Source organism: Vombatus ursinus, unplaced genomic scaffold (assembly GCF_900497805.2).
Source record: "Vombatus ursinus unplaced genomic scaffold, bare-nosed wombat genome assembly UNPS02000582.1, whole genome shotgun sequence".
NCBI classification, from domain to species: Eukaryota; Metazoa; Chordata; class Mammalia; order Diprotodontia; family Vombatidae; genus Vombatus; species Vombatus ursinus.
In genome coordinates this window covers 10,586,128-10,601,982 of record NW_020940360.1, presented here as the reverse complement: position 1 = coordinate 10,601,982, position 15,855 = coordinate 10,586,128, and the positions used below count along the sequence as shown (strand labels likewise).

The 15,855-nt window shown below is 35.1% G+C and overlaps 1 protein-coding gene across 1 annotated transcript in view; it reads left to right on the top strand.

Annotated features, from left to right (window-relative positions):
* AKIRIN2 (akirin 2) overlaps positions 1–13,550 on the top strand; it is a 33,426-nt gene extending 19,876 nt beyond the window's left edge. The window contains exons 2-5 of the mRNA XM_027855142.1: positions 128–271; positions 11,726–11,875; positions 12,558–12,629; positions 12,862–13,550. Of these exons, the coding sequence (XP_027710943.1) occupies positions 128–271; positions 11,726–11,875; positions 12,558–12,629; positions 12,862–12,872 (377 nt within the window). The 3' untranslated portion in view covers positions 12,873–13,550. The remainder of the gene's footprint in view (positions 1–127; positions 272–11,725; positions 11,876–12,557; positions 12,630–12,861) is intronic.
* The last annotated feature ends 2,305 nt before the right edge of the window (positions 13,551–15,855 follow it).

Here is a 15,855-nt window from a genome sequence, read left to right as displayed (position 1 = left end):
TTGTGTTTAGGCTTTAGAATAATGACATTGAGGAGACAACTGATACATGTTAGAAATCTGATCAGAATTTGTGTGTCTGTGTGCTTTCTTGCTAAATTTTTAACCTTGTAAAATGTTTTATTTTTAGAACAAATTCTGTACAACATAAAACAAGAATATAAACGTATGCAGAAGAGAAGACATTTAGAAACTAGCTTCCAACAGACAGATCCTTGCTGTTCTTCTGATTCACAGCCACATGCATTTCTCCTCAGTGGACCAGCTTCTCCAGGTGAGTGTAGTCAAAATGTGATTTTTTTAAAAAATTATTTACTAATTTTTAGTTTTCAGCATTCACCTCCACAAGATTTTGAGTTCCAGATTTTCTCCCCATCTCTTTCCTCTCCCTCCCCCAAGATGGCATGTAAATTGTTAAATTCATATTAAACCTATTTTCACATTAGTCATGTTCATGTTCTAAAGAAGAATTAGAACCAATGGAAGAAACCATGAGAAAGAAAAAACAAAAAAAAAGAGAGAAAATAATAAGCTTTGATCTGCATTCAGACTCCATAGTTCGTTTTTTGGATGTGGACAGCATTTTCCGTCATGAGTCTTTTGGAGTTGTCTTAGATCCTTGCAGTGCTAAGAAGAGTTAATTCTCAAAGTCATTCATCATACAATGTGGCTTGTTACTGTGTACGACATTCTCCTGGTTCTGCTCACTTCACTCAGCATCAGTCCATATAAGTCTTTCCAGGTTTTTCTGAAGTCCACCTGCTCATTATTTCTTATAGCACAGTAGTATTCTATTACATTCATATACCACAACTTGTTCAGCCATTCACCAACTGGTGGGCATCCCCTCAATTTCCAATTCTTTGCCACCACAAAAAGAGCTGTTGTAAATATTTTTGTGCATGTGGGTCCTTTTCCCATTTGTTTTATCTCTTTGGGATATAGACCTAGAAATGGTATTGCTGGGTAAAAGGGTATACACAGTGTTATAGCCCTTTGTGCATAGTTCCAAATGCTCTCCAGATTGGTTGGATCAGTTTGCAACTCTACCAACAATACATTAATAAAATTTGATTTTCTTAACCAAAGAGAGGAAGCTGGGGTTTGAATGTTCTCTTTTACTGACTAGCCACTTTTTTAAGCCATCTTGACAGTAGTACTTTATTTTAATAGAGTTATTTAACAGTGGTACAGCCTGGTTTGCCATAAGTTGTGAAATTTCCTTCCCTAAGTATCTCATGAACAGATGCTAGGTGACTATCAGACATGTCATAGAAGTGGTTTCTTGCATTGGATAGGATTAAAATTGGTTAGTCTGGTTTGGATGACTGCCTCAGCTTGGTGTAAGGCATGGGAATAGAACATAGGTAGGAGAAAAAGTCATTTTGTTTGACTCAAGAAGTTTTGTATTAAATTAAGAATTGCTGAGGAGTGGTCAATCTGGACCAGTAGACTTGGTGATTTTAAAGATTTTTTTCAATTTTAATTTTAAACTGGCCGAAGTCTGTTACAGTAAAATTTCTGGGTGTTTGATTTAGTGTACTTGTAATGAGTAAAGTTGAAAATAAACTGAGGCATTTGTTTCTCTGAAGTGGGCATTGACAGCCTTAGAAGTAGGGATGGGGTTAGGAACTGGACCTGTAATGAATTTCATTGCTATAGAGAAATCCTGGATGAAGATATAGATTAAAAGTCAGCACCTTCTCTGCAACAAAGAGCCTTAGAAATTGCCTAATGAACCGTGAAGCTAAGTGATTTGTTCAAGATCACATAGCCAGTGTCAGAATTAGGATTTGGATCCAGGTTTTCCCAACAACCAAATTCAGCACTCTCTGCACTGCACGATGCTGATTGAAGAATGCTTTGATCAGTAAATTAGAAAGTGAAATGCTCAATGTATAGTAGCACAGATTTTTTTTTTCTAGTAGTAGTAGTAGTAGTAGTAAATTATTAAAGATTTGACTAGGTGGGTTCATTAATAGGGACAGTGAAGTGGGCGGTGAGGTAGTAGTACAATAAACTGGACAGAAAAATAAGTCTCTGCTATAGAGTCACTTGTATAGAGGCAAGTAGCCTAGATATATAATAGCCCACAAAAACACCATTATTACATGAATTGTAACACTTTATCAGACACCTTTTGTAGGTACTATAAAGAAATAACAAAGAATAAGAACACTGCCCCAATTCCCACAGAGCTTAGTCTAGTAGGGTTTTGATCTGGAGTCAAGTTCTTTATGTCTTTCTAATTCAGGGAATTATATATCTTAAATATTTTTCCATTGAAATTTTGAGTGGGTGGTTCTTATTTATTTTTAAAGCACAGAGACTTATTCTTTTTTTTTTTTCTATTTCAAATTCTCTCCCTCCCCTCTCCCCACGAGAAGGCCAAAAAAAAAACCCAAAACAAAACCCATTACAAATATGAAGTCATACAAAACAATTTTGCATTAACCATGTTTGGAGGTGGTGGTGGGGATTGGAGGGGAAACAAAAGAAAGGTGGGGGATGGGCTTCAGTCTACACTTTGAGTCCATCAGTTTTCTATCTAGAGTTGGATAGCATTTTCATCATGAATCCTTGGGAGCAGTGGTGGGTCATTGTTTTGGTCCTATTTACAGTCTTTCAAAACTGATTATCTTTACAATACTGTTGCTGTGTAGATTGTTCTCTTGGTTTTGCTCACTGTATTTTACATCAGTTCATACAGGCCTTCCAGGTTTTTTTGAAACCATCGCCTTCATTGTTTCTTACAGCATAATAGTATTCTGTCACATTGATATACCATAAGTAACTATTGTTCAGTTTTTGGTTATCCCCTCAGTTTCCAATTCTTTGCCACAGCAAAAAGAGCTACTATAAATATTTTTGTACATATGGGTCCTTTTATTTTTGTGGTATGGCCCTAGTAGCAGTGTTGCTAGGTCTCCAGAGCTTAATGCACTTTAATAGCCTTTCAGGTATAATTCCAAATTCCTTTCCAGAATAGTTGGATTAGTTCACACCTCCACTAACAGTACAGTGCTTCTTAAACTGTGGGTCAGGACCCCATATGGGGTCATAAGAAATTTGGCAAGGTTTCTGAATGCACAACCACCAAAAATTAATTAAAAATCAAACACATAATGAATCTAATGTGTTTCTGGCAGCTCAGCTTCATTGCAGCCTTGGTTATGAACACAAAGCATGCACATTTTGTACTGTGTATACCGTGCAACACCAACAAATGCAGCTAAACCCTGAAAAAGGGGGTCTCTAGCAGAAAAAGTTTAAGAAGCCCTGCATTAGTATACTTGTTTTCCCATATTCCCTTTGGCATTTGTTATTTTCCTTTTTCATCATCTTACCCAGCGTGATAGGTGTGAAGTAGTACTTCAGAGTTGTAAATTTTTGTTTAATTATGTGTAATTTGGAGCATTTTTTTCATGTGGCTATTGATAAGTTTTGATTTCTTCTGAAAACTGCCTGTGTTTGGCCATTTATCATTTGGGGTAATGGCTTTTATTGTTGTAGATATATATATATATATATATGTATATATATATATGTATATATATATATGTATATATATATATACACACACACACACACATATATATTTGAAATGCAGAGAAAGGTGCTACGAAGGAATTCATTTCTTGCTTTTCTTATAATTTTACCTGCATTGGTTTTGTTGAAAAGCTTTTTAGTTTTTTATAACCAAAATTACCCATTTTACTTCCTGTAAACATCTCTCTTATTTGGTCATCATGAGCTCTTCCTCTATCCAAAGTCTGAAAGGTAATTTTTTCCCTTCTCCACTAATTTGCTTATGATATCACATTTTATGTTTAAATCATACATCCATTTTGAGTTTAGTGTGGAATACAGTGTGAGATATTGGTCTTTGCCTAGTTTCTACCAGACTTTTCCAATTTTCTCAATAGTTTTTGTCAATAGTGAGTTATTGCCCTATTGGCTGGGATCTTTGGATATATCAGACACTAGATTACTGTATATACTTGCTTTTGTATATTGTATACCTAATCTGTTCCACGAATCCACTGCTCTATTTCTTAGCTGGGACCAAATTGATGATTATAGCTTTGTAGTATAATTAGAGATCTGATACTGCTAGGCCACCCCTTTCCTTCCTATTGTTTTTTTTTTTAATTGATTCCCTTGATTTTTTTTTTTTTTAATTATTTTTCAGGCATTTGGGGTTAAGTGACTTGCCCAGAATCACACAGCTAGTAAGTGTTAGGTGTTTGGCCTGAGGCCAGATTTGAACTCAAGTCCTCTGGACTTCAGGGCCAGTACTCTATCCACTGCCCCACCTAGCTGCCCCTCCCTTGATATTTTTGACCTTTTGTTTCTCCAAATGAATTTTATTATTTATTTCTAGTTCTCCAAAGTAACTCCTTGGTAGTTTGGCATGGCACAGCACTGAATAAGTAAATTAATTTAGGTAATATTGTCATTTTTATTATATTGGCTCGGTCTAACTGTGAGCAATTTATTTCTCTAATTATTTAGATCTTTGTGTTTTGTAATTGGATTCAAATAGTTATTGTGTGTGTCTTGGCAAGTAGATTCCCAAATATTTTATACTGTTTGAAGTTATTTTGAATGGAATTTCTCTTTCTAGCTCTTCCTGCTGGATTTTGTTGGTAACATAAAGAAATGCTAATAATTTGTATAAGTTTATTTTATATCCTGCACCTTTGCTGAAGTCAATTGTTTCAGTTAGTTTTTTAGTTGACTCTTCGGTTCTTTAGGTAAACTATCGTAATGTCTGCAAAAAGTGAGTTTTGTTTCATTGTTGCTTATACTTATTCCTAAAGTTTCTTTTTTCTTGTCTTATAGGTAGCATTTCTAGTACAATATTGAATAATAATCTTGATACTGGACATCCTTGCCTCTTCCCTGATCTTGTAGGAAAGGATTCTAGCTTATCCCCCTTATAGATAATGCTTGCTCTTTGTTTTAGATAGATGTTACTTAGCATTTTAGTGAAACCTTTCATTCCTATACTTTTCTTTTATTTTTAAAAATTTATATTTATTTTTAGTTTTCAACATTCACTTCCACAAGATTTTGAGTTCCAAATTTTCTCCCCATTTCATCCTTCCCCCCACCCCAAGATGGCCTGCATTCTGAATACCCCTTCCCCTAATCTGTCCTTCCTTCTATTACCCCTTCCCCTTTTATTTTTCCATAGGTCAGGATAGATTTCCATTCCCTATTGCCTGTATACCTTATTTCCTAGTTGCATGTGAAAACAATTTTTAACATTTGTTTTTAAAACTGGGTTCCAGATTTTCTCCCTTGTCTCACCCCTTAATTTTATTCTCCAGATGTCACCCCTTCATCTTCAACTCACCCTGTGCCCTCTATCTATCTATAAATCTATATATACATGTAATTTTTTTCCCCTCCAACTACTCTAATACTGACAAAGGTCTCATGAGTTACAAATATCTTTCCATGCAGGAATGTAAACAATTCAACTTTAATAAGTCCCTTATGATTTCTCTTTTCCTGTTTACGTCTTCATGCTTCTCTTGAGTCTTATATTTGAAAGTCAGTTTTTCTATTCAGCTCTGGTCTTTTCATCAAGAATGCTTGAAAGTCCTCTATTTTACTGAATGTCCATTTTTTTCCCCTGAAGGATTTTGCTCAGTTTTGCTGGATAGGGGATTCTTGGTTGTAATCCTATCTCCTTTGCCCTCCAGAATATTACATTCCAAGCCCTGTGGTCCCTTAATGTAGAAGCTGATAAATCTTGTGTTACCCTGATTGTGTTTCCACAATACTTGAATTATTTCTTTCTGGCTGCTTGCAATATTTTCTGGAATTTGGCTACAATAGTCCTAGAAGTTTTCCTTTGGGGATCTCTTTCAGGAGGTGATCGGTGGATCTTTCAATTTCTATTTTACCTTCTGGTTCTAGAATGTCAGGGCAGTTTTCCTTGATGATTTCTTGAAAAATGATGCCCAGGCTCTTTTTTTGATCATGGCTTTCAGATAGTCCAATAATTTTTAAATTATCTCTCCTGGATCTATTTTCCAGGTCAGTTGTTTTTCCAGTGAGATATTTCATATTGTCTTCTATTTTTTCATTCTTTTGGTTTTGTTTTACAATATCTTGATTCCTCATAAAGTCACTAGCTTCCATTTGTTCCATTCTAATTTTTAAGGAGGTATTTTCTTCAGTGAGCTTTTGTACTTCCTTTTCCATTTGGCCAATTTTGCTTTTTGGACCTCTTTTGCCATTTGGGTTAGGCTGTTTTTTAAAGTGTTATTTCCAGTATTTTGGGGGGTCTCCTTTAGCAAGCTGTTGACTTGTTTTTCATGATTTTCTTGCATCACTCTCATTTCTCTTCCCAGTTTTTCCTCTACTTCTTTTACTTCTCAAAATCCTTTTTGGGTTCTTCCATGGCCTGGGACTTATTCATATTTTTCTTGGAGACTTTGGATGTAGGAGTTTTAACTTTGTTGTCTTCTTCTGGTTGTATGTTTTGTTCTTTGTCACCAAAGTAAGATTCTATGGTCTGACTCTTTTTGCGCTGCTTGCTCATGACCTCAGCCAATTACTTGAGTTATAGACTCTTTGTTAAGGTAGGAATCTGTTTCCAGTGTGGCGAATGTACTGTCCCAAGCTTCAGGGGTTTTGTGTAGTTGTTTTCAGAGATACTTCTAGGGAGTAAATTTTCAGTTTTTCTAAGGTGCTGTGATCAAAGGCAAGATATTTACTCTTTTCCTGGCCTGTGCTTTGGTCTATGAGTGACCACAAACACTTTTTTCTGTCTTGGAACAGTGAGGAGGATTCTCTCTCTACAACCACAAGTTCCACCATGCCAGTGCTCCTCCTCGCCCCAGAACTGTGACCCAGATCTAAGCACGGGCAAAGCAAGAGATTCCTGCCTTAGCACCAGCAAAGAGATCCCTGCAATCCCCCTCTGATCAGCCACTCAATTCCCCCTCAGTCTGCGCCGAGAGCTCCAAAGCAGCCGCTACCCCTGGGGCTGCACTGGGGCTAGGGCTGGGACTGCGCTTCTCTCTCAGCGTGGTCACAGACCTTTCCTACTGACCTTCTAAGTTGTCTTTGGCTTTTGTGGGTTGAGAAGTCTGGAAACTGCCACAGCTACTAGTGATTCAGTCCCCTGAGGTCTGCTCCAGGTTCACTGAGGCCTGGTCTTTGCCTGCGTGCCCATACTGAACTGCTTCCCTCTCCTAACCTGGCGCAATAGACCTTTCCAATCAACCATCCAGTTTGCTTTGGGCTGGAAATTTGTTTTGCTCTGTCTTTTTGTGGCTTCTGCTGCTCTAGAATTTTAAAGCTATTTTTTTTTTACAGGTATTTGGAGGGGTTTGGGGGAGAGCTCAAGCAAGTCACTGCTTTTACTCCACCATCTTGACTCTACCTCTTACTCTTAATTTCTATGATATTTAGCAACACTACATGGAGAAAATACAAATGGCACATGATTTCACTGTAGCTATACTCAAGTCTTTCACTTTCATGAGGGTTACATAAACTATCAAATTAAATTTTAGTTCTTCAAATTGCTTTTTACCTTTATGTGACTTTATACTTCTACCAAATATAAAAGATCTAATTTAGTGACAGTAAGGTACAACATTAAAATTAAACTTTAAAATATTATGCCTTCAGAAAATAATTTTAAACCTGCTTCAAAATATAGTACTGTATTTGTAGTTGGTCTTAGAAATAACAAAACCATGATACAGCATTAAACTGACCACATTAAAACTTCATCATGCAGTTTTCTAACTGAGAGCAAGTATACAGTCTAAATGAAATATAAAATCAGAAAGTTTCTTGAACATACACCAAATATAAATCCTTACAAAATGAAGACTAATAAAATCATAACTTGGGTTATGCTTACAAATTTCGTTAATTCTGATCATTCTTAAATTCATCGTTCATCAATGAAAATTACCAAATAGGCACAAAGATAGAAATACTTGAAATAAAATTATACTAGTTCCTTTATTGCCTGTGAATTCCCCTATTCATTTTCAGTACTGATAATTTGGTTTTCCTCCCCCCCCTTTTTTTTTGCCAGATTAGCAAATGATTTATCTTTTTTCTAAACAGCTCCTAGTTTTATTCATTTAAAAAAAAAACTTTCAATTTTGTTAATCTCTCCTTTGATTTTCAGTATTTCTGTTTTGGTGTTTAATTAGTGGTTTAAATGTGTTTGTTTTCTGGGTTTTTTAGTTGCATGCCCATTTTGTAGATCTAATCTTTCACTCTTTCGTTAACGTGTTTAGTGATATAAATTTTCTCCTTAGCACTGCTTTTGTTGCATCTCACAAATTTGCTATGTTGTCTCATTGTTGCTGTTATCTTCAATGAAATTATTGATACTGTGATTTATTCTTTCTTCCACTCATTCTCTAGGATTAGGTTATTTAGTTTCCAGTTAATTTTTAATCAGTGCTTCAAAGACCCTTTATTGAATACTATTTTATTGCATTAAGATCATTATGATGTGTTTATGAAGTTTTTATGCCCTAATATATGTGAAGGTGCCACATACAGCTGAGAAAAAGGTGTGTTCTTTTCCATTCCCATTCAGTATTTTAGGGCTGTCTATCTTAACCAACTTTCCTAAAATTTAATTTATCTTACTAACTTTTTTATTTTGTGATTAGATTTATATGGATTTGAGAGGAGTCCCCCCCACTAGTATTTTGTTTCGTCTGTGTAATTTATTTTCTGTTTCCTTCTGTAACTTTCTCACATTTCCTTCAATAATTTAGATGTTATGCCATTTGTTGCATTTGTTCAGTATTAATATTCATCATCTGTGTTACCTTTTTTATCAAAATGTAGTTTTGGTGTTTATCTCTTAACTTCGTCTGAGATCGTGATTGCCACCTGCCTTCTTTTCTTAAGCTTCAAACAGAACAGATTTTGTGTATTTTTCTGTTCGGTGTATTTTTTATAAACTACATCTTATGGGATTCTTGTTTCTAATGCATTTTGCTCATCACATTCACAGTTATGACTGCTAACTAATTATATTTCCCTCCATGCTATTCTTATATTTTTTTTTCAATCCTCTACTCTCCTTATTAATCTGTTTCGCTTCTGACTGCGACCTTCCTCAATCTACCCTCCCTCCTATTTTCCCCCCTCCCCTTTTTCTTAATCTCTTTCCCTCATACTTTTTGGGTAAGATTAATTTCTTTGCCAAATGTTTGTATGTTTCTTTTTTCTTCCTTGAACCAATACAGATGTGACATTCAGTGTTGACTGTTCTCCTCTCCATTGTATAAACTCTTCTTTGTATACCCCATTTATGTGAGGTAATTTTCCTTGTTTTTCCTTTTTCCTTCCCTCCTTTCCCTGTGCGTTCTTCTTTCCCACTCTTCCATTCTTTTATTCAGAGCATTACAATATTGTAGAATTACACCCAGATCTTGTCTGATTTTGTTGTTCAGTTGTTTCAGTCATGTCAGACTCTGTGAACCCCATTTGAGGTTTTCTTGGCAAAAATACTCTAATGGTTCGTTTCTTCAGCTCATCTGACAGATGAGGAACTGAGGCAGAGGGTATGAAGTGGCTTGCCTCCAGATCACCCAGCTAGTAATTGTTTGCAGCCAGTGCTTTATCCATTGTGCCACACCAGCTGTCTCTGTCTAATTAGACTCCCTGTAACAGCCCGAGTGATTATAAAGTTCTGAGGGGTTTATATGTATCCTCACTCCATATTAAAAATGTAAGCACATTAGCCTTTTCAACTCCCTTAGGAATTCTCCCTCATGTTTACCATTTTATGCTTCTATTTAGTCTTGTTTGAATTTCCGATTTTCACCTCTGGTCTTTTTATCAGGAATTCTAGAAAGTCTTCCCCATGTAGGATTATACTTAGTTTTGCTGGATAGATTATTCTTGGCTGTTATCCGTTGCCTTCCAGAATATCATATTCCAAGCCCTTTTGTTTCTTTATGGTAGTGGTTGTGAAATGTTATGTGATCTTGACTGGTTCCATAGTACTTGAATTTTTTATTTTTTGTTTGCGACTTGCTGTTATTTTCTCTTTGGCCTGGGATTTCTGGATTTGTTTATCTGATTCCTTGGGAGTTTCATTTTGGGGTTTCTTTCAAGAGGTTACTGATCGATTCTTTTGATTCCTACTTTGCCCTCTGTTTCTAAGATCTGAGCAGTTTCCTTTATAATTTCTTGAAATTATATTATAATTAATATATATTTCTTTTTCTTTATGGATTTCATGTGGTAATTATATCTCTTTGATTTATTTTCTAGGTCAGTTGTTTTTCATATGAGATTTCAGTCTTCTGTTTTTTCATTATTTTGACTTTGTTTTATGATTTCTTGATGTTTCATGGAATCATTAGCTTCCATTTGGCCAATTCTTAATTTTTAAGGAGTTATTTTCTTCAGTAGTATTCTGTACCTCTCTTAGAAAGTTGCTTATTCTCTTTTTCATAACTTCGTTGCATAGCTCTTATTTCAAAATATGCCAGTGGTTCCAAATTTTCATAAGAAACTAAAATATTTATTAGAACACATTTCAGCAATATTAATACAAGTTGAAGGAGGGAAGGAAAGGGCTACACAGTAGATGCACATATCCAGTATCACCTGGTTATAGAAGAAAAACTGAACTTATAATTTATATAAGTTTATAGCAGTTTTATATCATTAAAAAATTATTTCTAGTAGAATCAGGATGGAGAAGTAAGAGCCAGCATTTTCACCCAGTATACCTTCATAACAAACCTTAAATACGTGCTAGACAGAATTCTGATTGAGAAAGCCAAGAAAGTCACTTTTCTAGCTTAAGAAGATAGAGAAGTCTGTGTACTCTAGAGCAGTGGTGGGCCAGCAAAGTAAGAGCAGGTGCTGTAGTGGGAAGCATTCTAGTGACTAGGGGCTAAGAGAGCTAAGACTGAAATTTTCTCATTTGCTAATTTTTAGAAAGAAATGGTCTACTTGAAGGAACATTCCCAGTAATCTCTTAGGATATAGCAAGTTGTATATGGGATAGAGACCATGTTTTTACAACTTGAGGCATAAATGGCTACTTTCCCTTTAGACTGGAGGAGGACTCACACTTGTTAATAACCTGATTAATATAAAGTCTCATTACACACACATAGGTACTTTGTGTATATTCCATCAGGACTGAGAAATGGTTTTGTTTTAAAATCCTTCATTGTAATGATAAGTAGTGTAACAAATTTCATTACAAAATCCTTATACTTGGATGATTAGAGGCCACCTTATTTTTTGTGTGCCTAACCCTAACAAAATTTCAACTACCACCACCACTCACTCCCCCACCCCCATCCCTTACCCTCCTAGTGTTTCCCAATTTTGAAAATCATATGTTGATTATCCAGTTCTGTGTTGGACCATAAATACTGGCAGTGTTTTGCTGTATAGTCTTATGATTCTAAATAAATGATAGTATTAGTACTTTTTAAATCTCTGAATTTACAGCCATTATTTTGGTGTATAGGAAATAAAAGGATCTAGAATTGAAGCTTTGATAGCTAAAAGAAAAAACAAAAAAACACCCAACAATATATGGAACTTAGAAAACCCTCAAGGTATTTAGTCCAAAAATGGTTAACACCACAAGTAAGTTGGCAACTGGTTAGAACTAGGGCCTCCTTACACTTAAGGTTCTGTTTGTGGTTATGGTTCTGAATTGTATCTTTTTTTCTTCATACATTATATGTAGGCACTTCATCTACAGCATCATCACCATTAAAAAAAGAACAGCCCCTATTTACTCTAAGGCAGGTTGGGATGATCTGTGAACGTTTGCTGAAAGAACGTGAAGAGAAGGTTCGTGAAGAGTATGAAGAAATATTGACCACAAAACTTGCAGGTATATCTGCTTGTTACATTTTTTCCTATAAATTAAGCTTATGCTGTCTTGGCTCTGGAAAGCATATGCAGGTGAAATACTTCATTCTCAGGTACTTGAAATGTTAGTGTTGGCATTTTCTAAACTGTTAATAGATTTTTTTTAAAAGAACTCATGAGAATTCCAAAAAAGGATATGAATCTATAGAAAATAGGGCAAAAATTGATCTGCTTTTTGGTTTTCATGACCATAGTGACTAATGCTAACCTATAACAGTAAGTTAAATTTTTTTGGAAGTCTGATTTGCTTTACAATTTTTTTGTAGTTATATATGTCCATTTAAATATTTGGCTATAGGCTTATAGGAAATATTTATTTAGTAAAGATCATTTAGAACATATTATTAACACTCAGAGAACTTAGGTTCTCTAGTCCTAGGATTTCACAGAAGAAATCTTAGGCTGAGAAGGGGTTGCTGCTTGCACAAGCCCACATGGCTTGCTCTCAGCTAACAGCATGCCCTTTCGTGATAGCATGTCACCACTATTTATTTATTATAGAAATTCAAATTTTGTTATTTAGAGTTGTTGCAGCACAAGATTTGATCAAAGGGAGGAAGGAAGGGGAAAAATATATTGACCTGGGAAGCCTCATTTTGTAAATTATTACAATTTGACATGTTCACCTCTTAATCTATTTGTAGAACAATATGATGCATTTGTGAAATTTACGCATGATCAGATAATGCGACGATATGGAGAACAGCCTGCTAGTTGTAAGTAGTTAGATATTTTAATTTAAAACACAAATTTATAGATTTGATTTTTAATAGTTAAATATTAAACATTAATATTCTGATATTTCATGTAAAATATATTAATTTTTAATTTTAAATATTAATATTAAATATCAGTGGGGTGAGGGTATCTATTACAGATGTTAATTATTCGAAATTATCAGTTTTCTTGAGAAAAATCATTCCATTAATTTTCTTCTTTTTTTCTCAGATGTTTCATGAATCACGTTTCCTGCATTTGTGGGCTGCCCAGTTCCCTGTTGAGTTGCTGCAAGTGGTCCCAGTTAAGACTTGCAGCAATGCCATATTTCTCCCCCTCCCCCTGTGAACACAGGTTATTTCAAGCTTTTGTCAGTGGCAACCACTTTTAGGCAGCAACTGATTTTGGAGTGCTCCCTGATGTCAATACCACCTGGATGTGGACTGTTGCTACCTGTATTAATACCAGTGGCCTCATTTGCTGTATCATTACAATTTGGCTTCTTATGTTAATGATATGTTTGAAAAAAGATTAAAGCTGGTGTTCTAGAAAATGCCCTTCATTGGTTGTGTAAATAAAAGTAGAATGACACTTCGGATTGAAGTTAGTGTGGTTTTAATAACTGTGCACTACAACCAAGCTGTAACCCGTCATTGATAACTTAGAATGTAATCCCAGGACAATTAAGCAAATAGCCTGCAATACTATCTGTGAAATAGTGAAGGAGAGCATTTCTGTATTCCAGGACTTTTGGGGGGATTAAGAATGGGTTTATATGATTTCTTGTTTTTGTAGTTTTTATTTATTCTATCAGTCTTTAACAAATGTTTATTGCTGCATTTTTTTTTTTTCAGTGTATCATTGTTTTACTGCCCTTGTAGTACTGGAATTTAGTTGGAAAAATAAAACATTTACTTCTACTCTGTTTGTTTTTAATGTGCAGATGGGCTTGTGCAGTGAATGGATAAAATTACTGTTTGAAATACAAGCATTACCTAAGTGAAGGAACTGGAAGTTCTCAGAGATTGAAGTTTATCTCAAATAATCAGTGATTTAGTGTTAACTGTTTAAAACTTGCCTGAGTTGTTTTCTGGTCCTGAAGCAGATGTCACCCGATTGCAGTGGTAGGATTTCACTGGCACCTAACTGCAGTTTACACTTTTAGGTGCAGAATTGTAAATTTGAGTAGAATGAAAAAGTTTGGGGGTTTTTGAAGATTAGTTATTGGCATGAACAAAGATCTGAACATTTTTATCACTTGGTAAAAATTTAACTTTAAAGTCTTGTTTTCTAGGGTTGTTTTTTTTTTTTAATTTTGTTTTAAAGCCATGCCAGGGATAAAGCATTATGCTAAATTCCAGTAATACATTTGGCCATAAATATTTGAAAATGGGTTAACTATTGGAAGTATCCTAAGTGCGGCTTACTTTTTAAAATGTGCTTTCTGTGACAAGGCAAAGAGATGTATTTGAATCTGTATATTTTCCCCTGGCTTATACATTATTTTTCATTAATACTTGAAAGTATTGGTTGTAGCATAATGAAGACTAAAGGGAGGGAAGGAGGGAATGAACGAAAGGTCAGTGTAAATACACTGACCCTGGGCTCTGGTTGTAAATGTTACTTCATTCTGTTTTCCTAGTCATTAAATCCTCTTCCACACCTGGAATTTCAGTGCCAACACCATTGTATTAAGAAATCAGTAATAGGGCTACATTTTATACTTGATACAGGGAGACACCAGTATCGCACTAAAAGGAAAATCAGTGCCTTTTTCCTTCCTTTTTTCCCCATTCCACAAGGAATGATAAATCGACTTTTTGGGTCACAGCATTAATGTAATACATTTTAGTTTTTATTAACAAAATTCCATTAGAAAAAAAAATTATCAAATCTCAGCTTATGGCCTGTTCTTAAGCAACAGAATTTGGGCATTTCCTTAGAACTGATTTTAATGGGATCTGAATAATTGGGAACACACTTTTCTTCTAGTGATGGGCCAGATATTTTAGTAGATTTGGTAAATAAGTGTCCCATCCCTGTCCCTTACTACGTTTAGGCCTCTTTTGTATAGAACAGCATTTTCTTTGGAATTACTTTTGTGACATTTTGCTATTAACAGGCCAGTAATTAAAATAATAGCTAATCAGGGTGCTGTTAATAATTTGGAGGAATCCTGTTACTAAGGCCTATCATATCTTTAGATATTGTAGGTAGCACACTGGCAAACAATTTTGATTTTTTGAAAGCAAACTTAAAATTTAGCTTCCCATGGCCTTTTAGAATTCTCAAATGGTGCTGTGAGAACTATGTTGCTGTAATGTGAATTAGTGCCATAAAACCCTAATTAACCAGACACTCAAATATACTTTTTTTTTTTGGCAAAGGGTTTTGGGGATTAAGGGCGGTGGGTGGGTGGGGGTAGGAGTTGCCTTTGAGGGAGAAGTCAATCACAAAGCATATGAATCTCAGGGATTTATTCTAACATCTTCCAGGGTATTTCTTGGCCTCGGTATAGATTCCAACCAGTCCCCTATATACCTTTATTACTACACAGAGGCAAGTAAGTAGACTACTATTTTAGACTTTTTCGAGTACTTAATGGGTAAACCCTTTTAAAAAAAAATCAGAATATCTTATTCTTGAAGTGTTTGGTTAATTATTTTACTTCATCATAAAAGAATCAGGGCAAACTGAATGGCTTAGTCTAGTTATATTTTCAAATTTTTATTTTCCTCCATAAGCTGCCATAGATAAGGTAGGCTTTGTACCTGCTTCTATAGAGAGCTATTGCTAAAAACAAATTGACCTTGATCAAATGTGAAAACAGGAAAATTTCTCATTTCTGAAATGAAAATCAGAGCTAATATTTGAATAAACAAGTAAATCAAAATGGGCCTACCTTTAAAGACTAGAAAAGGTAGCCTGGTAATGATCTGAAAGAATTAAACATGACAACCTTTTCCACAGTACATCTTTGCTTATTCCCCATTGTACCTCTTGTATTTCTTTTTCCCCCTCTTAAGCAACTACATTTGACCTTGGCTAAGCTGCTAAAACCCTTTAAAAGGGCTAAATTTCAGCAGCAAGGTAAGATCTCTTCCAGCTTTGATTTAATATCAAGTACAAGAACAAATTAGTTGACTCCTTCAGTTAAGGTACTGTCTCTAATTTGAGTGGCTATTTTAATTATGTTTAAAGCTTGCATTCAATATTATTCAGTAG